The sequence below is a fragment of the Grammomys surdaster genome, unplaced genomic scaffold (assembly GCF_004785775.1).
Source record: "Grammomys surdaster isolate TR1022 unplaced genomic scaffold, NIH_TR_1.0 65, whole genome shotgun sequence".
NCBI lineage: Eukaryota > Metazoa > Chordata > Mammalia > Rodentia > Muridae > Grammomys > Grammomys surdaster.
This window is the reverse complement of record NW_021604567.1, coordinates 1983671-1997509: the sequence shown is the minus strand read 5'-3', so window position 1 is coordinate 1997509 and position 13839 is coordinate 1983671. Positions and strand designations below refer to the sequence as shown.

The 13839-nt window shown below is 38.2% G+C and overlaps 1 protein-coding gene across 8 annotated transcripts in view; it reads left to right on the top strand.

Moving 5' to 3' along the window:
* The window catches only part of Mycbp2 (MYC binding protein 2), a 227615-nt gene extending 214254 nt beyond the window's left edge, over positions 1-13361 (top strand). For 5 of the 8 annotated variants that reach the window (XM_028771203.1, XM_028771212.1, XM_028771221.1 and 2 more), the window contains 9 exons: positions 648-776; positions 1095-1227; positions 3443-3546; positions 4442-4630; positions 5305-5412; positions 6789-6998; positions 8892-8999; positions 9774-9939; positions 12533-13361. In XM_028771203.1, coding sequence (XP_028627036.1) covers positions 648-776; positions 1095-1227; positions 3443-3546; positions 4442-4630; positions 5305-5412; positions 6789-6998; positions 8892-8999; positions 9774-9939; positions 12533-12648 — 1263 coding nt within the window. In that variant the 3' untranslated portion in view covers positions 12649-13361. The remainder of the gene's footprint in view (positions 1-647; positions 777-1094; positions 1228-3442; positions 3547-4441; positions 4631-5304; positions 5413-6788; positions 6999-8891; positions 9000-9773; positions 9940-12532) is intronic. The other 3 variants (XM_028771228.1, XM_028771195.1, XM_028771178.1) reach the window with 1 other exon arrangement.
* The last annotated feature ends 478 nt before the right edge of the window (positions 13362-13839 follow it).

Here is a 13839-nt window from a genome sequence, read left to right as displayed (position 1 = left end):
TGTTTGTGGGGAAAGACAGCATATCAAGCTCTTGGAAACTTATATCCAGTTTGCCCAATTCACCCCGTAAACCTACCTCATGCTTTAGAAAATCTAGGGGCTTTCATTTGATTATATAAAATCTTTATCCTTCTCTGGTTCATGCTTGTTAGCAAAGTTTGCAGCCTGGTGGATTTGTGCTAAAACATGGTTGTCTTTAGGACAAATAAAGCAGCAAACCAGTGAGAGGAACGGCGTGGCATACCCTCTTCAAGTGTAGTCAGAGGAGGCACAGAAGCTCTGTAGGCATTTCACAGGGGCATGATGGAGTTCTCTCAACATTTCTGATTACCTTTAAAAAAAATGTAATGAGCTGTGCTCATTTATTATTCATGAGATTTGGAACAACAGGGAGAATAGTAAGTCACTAAATAAAGTCATTTTCTTTCTTTAACCATTGACCCTGCATACACATTAATCTTATTGAATAATTCATAGAGATTTTGATAGTTCGGTATATACCTATAGTGGTTCTGTTTTACATTCAAATTCTAAAAGTCTTGCAGATTTTCGAATAAAGGCCTTCAATTTCATAAACATATTAGTTAGGTTCAATTTATCTGAGGCTTTCTTGTGAGTCTAATGTAGCATGTGAAAATGTCTTCCAGCCTATGTGTGATAACCATGATGACGGTGAAACTGCAGCTATCATCTTATGCAACATCTGTGGCAATCTGTGTACTGACTGTGACAGATTCCTTCATCTGCATCGCCGAACGAAGACTCACCAAAGACAGGTGGGGCTGTCTTCATAGCCACAACTCTGAAATAGTGTGAGAGCAAACTAGGGGAAATGGGCTTTGGGATTTAAACCCTCACTTGACCGTCAGTGGTCTCACTTATTAACTACAAACTGTGCAAGTGATTATATTGTCCAAGACTTAGTTGGCACCTTACTTATACACATGAAGCTCTTGTGAGCACAGGAGGGAACACTGGATATGCCTGGAACTTCTTACACTGCTTTATAAAGAAAGCTATTGCTGCTGAGTGATTACATTCATGCTTCTCCCCAGGAACTAAACACATCTACCCCTTTCTGTAATGGAACACAGGTCTTCAAAGAAGAAGAAGAAGCTATAAAGGTTGACCTTCATGAAGGCTGTGGTAGAACAAAGCTGTTTTGGTTGATGGCATTAGCAGATTCTAAAACAATGAAGGCAATGGTGGAATTCCGAGAACACACAGGTAAAAGAGAATTAAAAGTTAAGTAAGTCATAACTTAAAAGAGGGAGGATGAACTACGTCCATAATGTATGATAAGTCAGATACTGGCTGTGATGGTTTATATATGCTCAGCTCAGGGAGTGGCACTGTTGGGAGGTATGACCTTGTTGGAGTAGGTGTGGCCTTATGGGTGTGGGCTTTAATACCCTTGTCCTAGCTGCCTGGGACCTAGTATTCTACTAACAGCCTTCAGATGAAGATACAGAATTCTTAACTTCTCCTGCACCATGCCTGCCTAGATGCTGCCATGTTCCCACCTTGATGTTAATGGACTGAACCTCGGAACCTGTAAGCCAGCCCCAAATATATGTTATCCTTATAAGAGTTGCTGTGGTCATTGTGTCTGTTCACAGCAGTAAAACCCTAATTAAGACACTAGCTTATCTAACAGGAATAACTTTGAGTATGGTTCAGATGCTTGATAATGTCATTTGACCACATATGTTTGGTAGATACAGACAGTCATCTATGTTAGAAAGAGCATCAGACTAAAAGTTAGGAAACCCCATTTCCCACTAACCTGCTGTGTTACTTTTGTACTGTTGTGAAGAGATACCATGACCAAGGCAACTCTTATAAAAGAAGACATTTAATTGGGGGGTTGCTTACAGTGTAAGAGGTTAGTCCATTATCATCATGATGGGAAGCATGTTGGTACAAATGTAGTTGCGAGCTTTATATCTGGTTCCTCAGGCAGGCAGGCAGGCAGGCTGGCTGGGCCTGGCATGGGCTTCTGAAATCTCAGAGCCAACCCCCATGAAACACTTCCTCCTACAAGGCCACACCTCCTAATCATTCTAATCATTTAAAAACAGTTCCACTTCCTGATGACTAAGCAATATATGAGCCTATGAGGGCCATTCATATTCAAACCACCACGGTAGTCAGTCCATCAGCCTCTGATTGCCCATTGTCTTAGACTACTTACATCTTTGTAAATCTACAGTGTATCTTAACTGCACGGTCGTATGATTTTGTGCTACTTCAGAGTCTCTTCTACAGTTAGTACTTCTCAGGGCTTACTAAATAGTTCTGTGTACTATTGTAATAATAAAAGTGAGCAGCCATTGCCTTAAAACTACTTTTTGTACACTTGAACTTCAGACAGTTTTCATTCTATTTTTTTAATAAAATAAAACCTTACATATTACAATTTTAATGTACAAAACATGAAAATTCGTCAGTTTTAGCAAAGCTGCTGTCTGCCATTTGTCCTACTGACACATTTTTCCCCCCATTGGCCTTGAGCATAAATCTGAATAAATTAACTCGATATAAAGGAGTTACATATGCTACAACATATGCCTTTTCTCAAACTCAGTTTGTTTTTCTCCTGTAATCTGTCAATGCTCTACATTAATAAGTGTAATATTGACCTTTCCTTTTATATAAACACTCCTTTCCTTTTCCAAAGAATGTTCTGCAGTCATTTCTGGAATCAGTTAATGTTACTTGAATTTGAGTACCTGATTTCGAAAATGAGCAAAGTCATTAATCTTTGTTTTAAGGAATTCTGATTCTTCTTTCAATATTTCAATATATTTAAATTCTTTTTGAAATTGCAGGTCCTTGGGTAGATTTTTCTATTCTTCAAGTTTTATAATCCAGTCATATTCTGTGCTGTTATGTAATTTTGTTACATAAAAATATTCAAAAATCTCCCTTTATTCTATATATTCATTCTATAATAATTTTTTAAAATTATAATATTTATCTAGTGTTGTGCATTTTGGATAAGGGCTTGCCAGATTTACTCATTCTGCTATCTTGACAAGATATATAGTCTCTTAACCAGGCAGTGGTGGCACACGCCTTTAATCCCAGCACTTGGGAGCCAGAGGCAGGTGGATTTCTGAGTTCAAAGCCAGCCTGGTTTACAGAGTTGAGTTCCAGGACAGCCAGGGCTACACAGAGAAACCCTGTCTGGAAAAACAGAAAACAAACAAACAAACAAAAAGATATATAGTCTCTTTCTTCTGCTAAAAAGCTATAAACCAGTCAAGTTCATTTGATTTTAGATTTATCTTTATTTTTACCCCTTTGGTGATTATTAATAATTAGACCACCTTACACCCCTTAATAACTGAATGAAATCTAGTCTGCTATTTTCAAAATTAGCTATATTACTATATAAGAAGCATGACTTTATAAGATTTTTTCCTTTGCTCGAACCTAGGGAAACCCACCTCAAGTAGCTCAGAAGCATGCCGCTTCTGTGGGTCCAGGAGTGGAACGGAGTTATCTGCTGTTGGTAGTGTTTGTTCAGATGCAGACTGCCAGGTAGGTATCTAGTTAGAGGTTAGGCCATCCCAGGAGGGAAGAGTATATATATTCTCACAAAGCATTTGTATTGTTTAGTAGGGGTTGTCATTTTGCCTCAGTGCAGTTTTCCTTTGTCACAGCCCAAAGGTGACATTTTGTGGTGCTTGTTCATTACTATCATTAGTACTTAATTTTGTTCTGGAAACAGTTAAGGTATCTGACCACTTGGGGCTAGAGAGATGGCTCAGTGGCTAACAGCACTCGCTACTCTTGCAAAGGACATGGGCTTGATTCTCAATACGGGCCTCCATGAGCAATCACAAGCATGTACACGCGGACACGCACACACATACACAAACACATACACATGCATACACACAGTGCACAGACATACAGCAGGCACACATACATACACGTATAATATAAAATATACTTTTTTCCATAATTCTATTGTCTTTATTCATTTGTTTGCCTAAAGTAAACTTCTAGTGTCTGAAAACTTTTGAATCCCAAATATATATACTGTGGAATGTACTTGGCATTCCAATTATGAGACATGGGTGTGATTTGTTTGTTTGGGGTCTGGCCTCTGGTTTTGGAAAGGATGCCAGTGATGAGGAGATTTTTACATCAGAACTTTATGCTTCATGCCTATGTATGATGCCAAATCAACTAAAGTCATAGTTCGCTTTTTAATCAGTGCTGTTCTTTCATGTTAAATGAAATTCTTTAATTACATTAAAAGAAAAACACTGTTAATCCTAGTTTATATTCAAAGCATAGGAATAATTGTTGTTTTATTCTAATAAGTATTTCCTGTAAAGTTGTTTAGAGAAATTAATATAGTTCGTCTAACTCTAAGGTTACATGCCTTTTTGATCACTCTGAGATTGCTGTAATTCATCTTCAATAGGAATATGCTAAGATCGCCTGTAGTAAGACACATCCATGTGGACATCCCTGTGGAGGTGTCAGAAACGAAGAGCACTGTTTGCCCTGTCTGCACGGCTGCGATAAGAGCGCTACCACACTGAAACAAGACGCCGACGACATGTGCATGGTCTGCTTCACGGAAGCGCTCTCTGCAGCACCAGCCATTCAGGTTGCCTCAGCTTTGAATTGTGCCTACATTTTAACAGGAGGAGATAGAATCACATGTCTCAAGTAAAAAGATGATAGGAACTTTCTTTAGATGGCCAAGAAAAAAGGTCCTGTTCACATGTATTCATTAGTATATGCTGAGTAGAAATTCTGTTCCTTCATGTTCTGCTTCCCATTCTACAAGTCCAACCATTGGTGGGTTTTGTGAGCCTACTTATAAAGTGCTTTGAAGGGAAAAATGATTAGATTATCAAGTAGCTATCCTCTGAATTTCTGAAATACAGACTATGTTGTAGAATATATGCCTACTTTGTATGTAGCAATATATACATACTTCAGTACATACTAGATGTTAGTGCTATATTTGCTAAATAATAGTTTGTGACTTTTGACATTTATAATTTCTTTTCTCTATATGTTAGCTAAGTGAGTTTCATATTTTCCTGACTTAGCCTACTTTATATATGTAGTTGTTAATTAGAGTTGAAAACCTAGTCAATAATGAATGTCTCATGAGTAAGTTTTAACAGCCCTGACACGCCTTGGTACTGAAGTACTTGGTTTTTCTCTTCTCTATGTCATGTAGCTGTCTCTCCTACATTGGAGAGTCTCCCCATCACTTCGGTGTGGTCATGACTGCATCTGCTCACTCATGTCCTTGTTTCTCTCTTTAAGTTGGACTGCAGTCATGTATTCCACTTACAGTGCTGTCGGCGAGTTTTGGAAAACAGATGGCTTGGTCCAAGGATAACATTTGGATTCATATCATGTCCCATTTGCAAGGTGTGGAAAGAACCTGAACTTACATACTTTTATGTCTTTTCGTCTTTGTTTTCATCTCTGGTAGTTACCAGCATCTCCTGGAATCCTTAGTCTCCATTAGTGTCTTGTCCTTGTTATCCACATAGAACCTGAAAACAGCGGTGTAAGGTCTCTCTAGAGTGCTTGCTGTTGGGTTAGTAGAAGTGTATCCAGTGGTCAAATGTTCTCTTACCTAGACCTTTGGGGGTCGAATAACCCTGTCATTGGGTCACCTTAGACTGTTAAAAACCACAGATATTTACATTAAGATTCATAACAGTAGCAAAATGACAGTTATGAAGTAGCAATAAAAATATTTTATCATTGGGAGTCCCATTAAAGGGTCTCAGCATTAGGAAGGTTGAGAAACACCTTTGTGGGTGCGAAGGAACACATGGATTGTCACCTAATTGTCAGGTAAAAGCTGGCTAAATTAAAGTAAATATATCATATATGGCATGAGAAATGTTAATTTAAGTAACACTCTGTATTAGTGATCACTATTTCAGACCCACTAATTGTTAATGTCACACAGCCCTAAGGCACTAACAGAAAAAGGACCCTCTGGTGCCTGCAGGACTGATAATCTGCTATTAAATGTGAAATACTGACATTCAGTGCCTTTGGAACAGATGCTTTTAGAACGTTTCTCTAGCATTACAACACATCTCTATAAAAGTAGTAATGGAAGTAGGGAACTGCTTACACAACCTATAGTGATAATTAAACCCCTTCTTTAAAGAATATATCAGCCTTCCCCATTGCTTCTCTGTCTTACTTTGTAAAGTTCTGTTTTTTTTTTTAACCTTCCTGTTCACAGGCAGTTGCAATAGACTGAATATGAAAAATCTCAGCCCAGTCTTTGCTTACTTAGACTAGTGAATAATAATAAACTATGATAGTATTTTTTGTCTCGCTTCTCCTGGTGCCAGAGAACAGAGTCATGTGTGCAAGCCTGGAAAAGGCAGAGAAGATGGTATACAGAATATGATCACCTCTTACCTGGCACAACCCCATCTCCAAGGAGCCAAAACTCATCCACAACCCACACATGAGGTCATGTGTCATATCTGTAGCAAAAAGATAGCCTTTGTTCCAAGAACAGCTAAGACTGAAGAGGATGTATCTCAATCAGAAAGTACTAAGTCAAGAAAGGAAATGTTTTGTGCAGTCCTGATTCTCCCATTTTCCTTGTTCTTGCCAAAATCAAAGTTTTTGAGGACTTTGCATTAGTGCCTTATAGACACTGAGTTTTCTAACTAGTTCTCTCCTGTTACAGTGGTTGGCACTTGAGTGTACATTAAATGCTTGTTGGACTCTTTCATAAATGCTTCTGTTAAAAACATACTTTTTTTCAGAACAAAATAAATCATATAGTATTAAAGGACCTGCTTGATCCAATAAAAGAGCTCTATGAAGATGTCAGAAGAAAAGCCTTGATGAGATTGGAGTATGAAGGTCTGCATAAGAGTGAGGCAATCACAACTCCTGGGGTCAGGTTTTATAATGACCCAGCTGGCTATGCCATGAATAGATACGCATATTATGTTTGCTACAAATGCAGAAAGGTATGCTGTGGGGTATACTAAAGTGTTAAGATCCTGAGATTGCCCATATAACTAAGTTGAATTGTACAGTGACATATAATTATTCTTAAACTTTAAGCTAGAAATTAAAAAATAAGAAAGCTTGATGAAGTATTACAAATTGAAGTAATTCAATTAACTGGGAAAAGGGGAATACTTTTTACCACAAACTTTTTCTGAAGTGTGTAGTATTTCCATACAAAGGATACTTCCCATCATGAGTGATCTACTGCCTGGTACAACTGGTTCTTCCATGGCTGCCCTAGTGCCAGCCTCTTGGTCACTCGTGTTTTACCAGCACTCCTACTTAAAGTACTGTTCCTCCTTGTTTTGGGTGTTCACTACTACATTCATGACTTTACCTACCACTTGTACCATTATGACCTTCCAGATTCTTTGAGGTCTATATACTAGACATTTGAAGTTCTCACAGATACTTCAGTGTTGACATCTGATATGATATACATCAGCTAATGTGTGTCTGCAAAATCTGTCTCTGCCTATAGATTTCTGAGTCCTTGCTTCATGATACATCTTGAATAACTCTGTCTTCTTTTGTGACTATAGTATCTTCCTGAGCTTTTCTATGGTGTTCCTAAACCCCCTTTCTTTCCTTATACTACTGCAAGCAGGTTAGTTTTTGTAAATCTCAGATCTGCTTGGGGCATTCTTCGTTTCTAATCCTGGAGCGCTGTCTACCTTTCCTGCCTCACCCCTAATAACATACTGAACAACATATATTTCCCCAAGCTCAGTCACAATTGTTCCACCACTGTTGCCCTATGCTGGTACAGGCTGCAAACATTATAAACAAACATTGCACTACCACTGTGGTGACAGTCACATGCTTAAGAAGCCAAGCCAAGTAGAAGATACAGAAAACTGAAGCAGCTAGAATAAGCAAATTGGCCTGGGATAAGTTGGCATACTGGTAAAGCCACATGTAGCTGACAAATGAACATTTATAGACCCTCCATCGATGAAGCCTGTCTTTTGTCCTGTTTTTCTAGTACAGATGATAATAGATTGATATTGACTCACCTTGTTTACTCCCAGTTTAGACCTAGCTTTTTGACAGTAGACATACAGAGCATGCAAATTGTCCCAATTTCTTGGCCTCATTTATTTTGTACCCAAACAAGTAAAAATAAATTGGCCATCAAGATAGTTTCATTCATTCTAGTGCTCATATTAGATATTTAGCTTTTGAATATAGAGTAGATTTATAAGTTTGAGCAGTATTCCAAATAGAATTTCTAATTTTTTTTATCATTTCCAAAAATGTATGATCAGAAGATGTTTAAATTGCCTTTTTTGTTGTTTTGCTTTCCTGTTAAACTACAAATTTTAATTCTGTTCTGATTTATGCCAGGCACACTTAATTGTGTATAATTGTGACTTAGGAATTGCTATGCATGTTTTAAGCAGTAGAAGGGAATATGTTGAGTAAGATTTCAAAATGAGAAAAACTCCTAACTTTTCCCAGAAAAAGCATCATTTGAATGTACTACTTGATACCTTATTCCTCATACTTGTTTGAATATTGTATATTTTCTCATCATTTTCTTTTAACAGCACAATCTTTTAGACTCTTTCCTTCTGAAAGGAAGTCCAAATTCCAGAATTGAAATTATTTTTAAGCCAGGCATGGTGGTACACACCATTAATCCCAGCCCCCAGAGGCAGAGAGCTACACAAAGGAACTTTGTCTCGTCAAAACAAAACAAATGAATGATTAGCTTCATGTGTGCCCCTGACCCTCCCAGCAGTCATCAGTGTAGACACTGCTTACTTGGCACTGTGAGGGAGTGACACAGTCACTGTGGCCACACTGTGGCCTCCATGCTGTCTCATGACCACATGGTTTCTCCACAGGCATATTTTGGTGGCGAAGCTCGCTGTGATGCCGAAGCTGGCCAAGGAGATGACTACGACCCCAGGGAGCTCATCTGCGGTGCCTGTTCTGATGTGTCTAGGGCTCAGGTAGGCAGGTGTAGACACTCAGGAAGTCACAGCTGGGCCTGGAGAAATGGCTCAGCTGTTATGAGCAATGATTATCTCCAGGGAGCCAAAGTAGGGTTCACAGCACCCTCACCAGCAACTCCTAGCCTTCCATAACTCCAGCTCTAGGGAGTGACAGCCTCCAAACATATGAACACTCACACACAATTAAAACTAATAAAATTAAACCTTTTTTAGTCAAGATTTTGTCTTTAAAATAAGACCAATTTTCCATGCTCCCTGCCTCAAAACACACATAGTCTATTCTGATACATATCAGGATTATGCATGAATTTCCAAATTTGTTCATGAATGTTAGTTCTTTTTAATATTTTCATTCTATAGTTGTCATTCATGAAGTGATGAGACATTTATTTCATTTATGAACCTGCACTCAAACTTTTAGGCTTTCCCATCTTTCATGAAACTTTCACAGTACGCCTATGGAATTGGTAGATAGTAAAATATTAGCAAGCAACTTTGTAGCCCAATAAAACATTCATGAAGAAATGTAGTTTGTTTATTAATCAGATAGATTGTGTAGGGGACTAAACGTGAACTTGAGGCTTTGATTAGGACTTTTGGACCACACATTGACTCACTAATTGTTTATACACTGCATTTTCATTCAGCTTTCAAAGCTACATGTGCTCTTAAAATATTGATTAATAAGCTACACACTTCTTAAATTCACTATCATAACTATGGTTGAAATAGTTCACTATAATCTTGTGTTTCCCTTGTCTTTGGTTATAGATGTGTCCCAAACATGGAACAGACTTTCTAGAATACAAATGTCGCTACTGCTGTTCAGTGGCTGTCTTCTTCTGTTTTGGAACAACACATTTCTGTAATGCTTGTCATGATGATTTTCAGAGAATGACCAGCATTCCTAAGGAAGAACTCCCACACTGTCCTGCAGGTATGTTTTCAATATTTTAAGCCCACAATAAGCTATATAGTAATGAGTTTTAAAAACTGAGAACTCTGTTTCTAGTGTCAGTTTGAGGTTCCTGAATAAGACAAGAAGTTGAGGTCCTTAGGAGCTCTACTGAGACATCTCCTGGGGAAGCAAAGGAAAAGCAAGCCATGTGACGACATCTAAGGTCTTAAATCCTTAAATTCTTGGCAGAATCATGGGAAAGGATTATGTTTAATTCTTGGGTGGGGAGGAGAGACAACTTAACTGTGGTGCCTTGCATAGACTAGCAAATACCATACCACACAACACAGACTTTGTAGTTTTTACTTGATGACAAGGTCTCAGTAAGTTACCCAGGTTAGCCTAAACTCACTCTGTAGCCTAGGCAGAGGCCCCAAACCTACAGTCCTTCTGCCTCAGACTATGACTGGTTGGGATTACAGGCCTCTCCATCAGGCCCAACTTGTGACGTTTTGGCACTTCTGGGGTCTTTGTTCTCCTTAGGAAGATTTCTATAAAATATGAAGAAGATTTGATATAGAATACCTAGGAGGTGGCAGGAGAGTTAGAACTAGAAAGCTAAGGAAATTTTAAAAACCCACCAGAAATACAGAGGAAACCACTGTCCATGGAGATCAGGCAACAAACAAACAACAACAACAACGACAACAAAACAAAACAAAAAAAACAGAAAACACAGGAGTCTGAAAAAAAATGGTCAGATGTCAGGAACCTTAGGGTCACAGGGAAGGTAATACCAGAGTATACCAGGCTAGAGTGGCAGGTGGGGAGAGAGCCATGAGATTGAAAGAGGAGTTGTATGTGAGCTGTGTATGGTTACTGTAAATACACTTACCCAAGTGATAGATACAGCTTAGTTCATGCTCTGAAGTGCATCCTCCTACCTATGGCTTGTTAGAGTACAAATGATAGGTCCCCTCAACAGGGCAGCAGCCTCACCCCACACAGTCACCAACCTGCCATCCTCACCCGCTCACCAACAGACTACAAGAGGGCAAAAGGCTCATTACAGCAGTTATATAATAGTAAAATGTAAATGATACTAGCATCTAACAAGGGAGTGGCCTAATATTACTAAATGCTGTCAATTAGTATTTAAAAATAATAGGAGGAGGAGACAAATCATGGCGTCTGTTTGTACTGACGAGTGTAAAGCCTAAGAGAGCATAGGTGATAAATGCAAAGTTCAGATCAGTGTTTGCACTGGACTGCCTTCTGGAAGAAAGGGAAAAGTAGAGATATATACTCATCTAAATGTGCATCCGTAAATATTACAAAGAAACAAGAAACAAGTAAAATGCAACTGATCCACTATTGAGAACTGGGGCAAAATCTTAGAGATGGGAGGATAATCAGGTAACTCAAAGAATCCTGTAACAGTTTGACTTAAGTCACATGCAATATGTTGCCATTTGTCTGTGTCAAATAAAAATTGTTATGCTGATCTGAATTAAACCCCTCTTTAATTGGTAGCAGACTGTGAAAGAAGCAAATGGAGAATGCTGTGTGCGAGCAGGGTGTTGGGGTGACTGTCAGCAAGAGAAGAGCCATGGCAGTAGGGGGGAGAGCAGGGCGGGGGCAGGGGGCACTAAAGGCAGTGAATGCAGAAGACCAGAGACTATCAGAGATGATCTTAGTTTGAAGAGAAAGGAGAGCACTCAGCACAAGTTGTCAAGGTCTGGAAATAAGCAGGAACCAGGAGAAAGTCCATCATGCTTCCTGGGGACAGTCACCTTCCAGTTGAAAATTTAAAGGCAAACAGTGTCATCAGGGAAAACCCAAGTTTTAGTTGTGGGGTCAGCGGAGATGAGTGGTCAGGCCGAGGCAAGACTTCCATTGCATGCAGGTGACTGAGTTAGACTACAAAGAGGACTTGTCCTTACACAACTGTGACTCCCAGGAGTGAGTCTGTCAGTGTTAAGTGCTAGTAATGCTGGTTAACATTAACATACACCTATACTGTGCTGTTATTAACATATCATTTAAATATTTAAACAGAAAAGGGCAGGTTTTGCTTTTACATTTATATAAGCCTACTTGATTTCCAGTGTTTCTTTCCAGATTACTACAGTCCATTATTGTAACGTTCATGTTTTAAACTCATCTTGACTTTGCTTCAGATACTTAACAAATGGCATTATCAGTTTTCCCATTCTAATTAAGTTTGATTTTACTTGTAAAAAAAAAAAATCCCCCACAAAAATCTGTTATTTCGATGCATAATAATTTTCTGCTAGATTAAGGTTAGAGATTTTTGTGACTGATTTTGATCATTGCACTTTAAAACTTTGTAGCTCAGTGATCCTCTGAGTAGGATGTTACGGGTCTGGGGCCATTTCACTTCCTGTTATCTGATGTACATACATACATACATACATACATACATACATGTGTCCATAATGCCAAAGCTTGCACAGTGAACATATTTATGCCTAGAAGAAAATTGTTTTTTTTTTTTAGTTTGTTAGTTCATAGACATGTTAATTCTTTGAAAAACTTGATTTTTATTCACATGACATTGATGTGCATGTTTTAAAATTACATTCCTTTACCTCCTTCAAAATGTATACAGGTCCCAAAGGCAAGCAGCTAGAAGGAACTGAATGTCCACTCCACGTTGTTCATCCACCCACGGGGGAAGAGTTTGCTCTTGGGTGTGGAGTGTGCAGAAATGCTCACACGTTTTAGAACTTTCAGATCCTTTGTCTACAGAGAGGATAGCTGCCTTCATCCACCGGGAGGATGCAGTGAAGTTTAAACTCTGCTCAGGATAAGAACGGGACCATTTTTCATTCTGAAAATGAACCACTTACAGTGTAGGAATGATGCCAAATACCGTGTACATAATTCTTGCTACGAACATTTCTCCATTATTTTGGTTTATCTTCTTTAAACCAAGACATCAAACTTGTGAGGTGTTTGCATGTGGCCATTTCCGTCACTGGCCTGTTAAGCATTGGACATTTATAGATAATTGATATGAAAGGGTCTCCATACTCATGGACGAAGAATGATGCTGGCTTTCAAGCAAAAAAAAAGAAAAATAATCACTGTTTATTGTATACTGCCTTTTTGTAATCCTGTACAATTGCATCACGGGTGGGTATAAAAAGACAAATATTCTGGTTTCTTTCCTAGACTGTTATTTAAAAAAAAATTGTGTTAGTAAGGCCTATAAATGTAATAAGTATCAGACTGTATATAAAGCTATCAATGTTTGTCCTGTATAAGAATTACTAAATTACAAAAGCAGTTTCATTTAAACTTCTAGGTTAAGTTTGAGCCTGAAATTTTAATGAAGTGCAATACTGAGTGTGCCTCATTATCTTGCAGCTGTAAACATATTGGAATGTACATGTCAATAAAGCCACTGTACATTTTTATACAGTGATAAAGTCTAATATTTGTGTAAAGTATTTTTTGAAAAACAATTTAAACAACTTATAAAGCCTAAAACCCAGTTATAACACACTCATAACTTTCTTGTTTGGGAAAATAAAAATATCAGTAAAGCACACTGATAGGATCTTAAACACTAGGTAGAAAATCATGAAAATAAATGTCCAAAGCTACATTTTCTCATAGACACATATGCCAAAGAGAGAGAAGCACTTAGGAAATGTGTGTACATCAGTTTTAGCCAGAATTCTGCCTTTTGCATAGTTTATCAACGTAAGTGCACTAGTTTGTAACTTCTACAGACTCTAACATATGTGGACACGGCTCTCCCTTTATTTGTTACCTGTTTATTTTGCTGGTATTTGTTTGGCTGGTTAGATTTTCTTTCCCCATTTGGGTTGTGAAACTATTAAATTTTACATTTGTGTATTTCATGATACTAAGGAAAGATTTGGCCTATATTTTTAAATTTTTTCATTG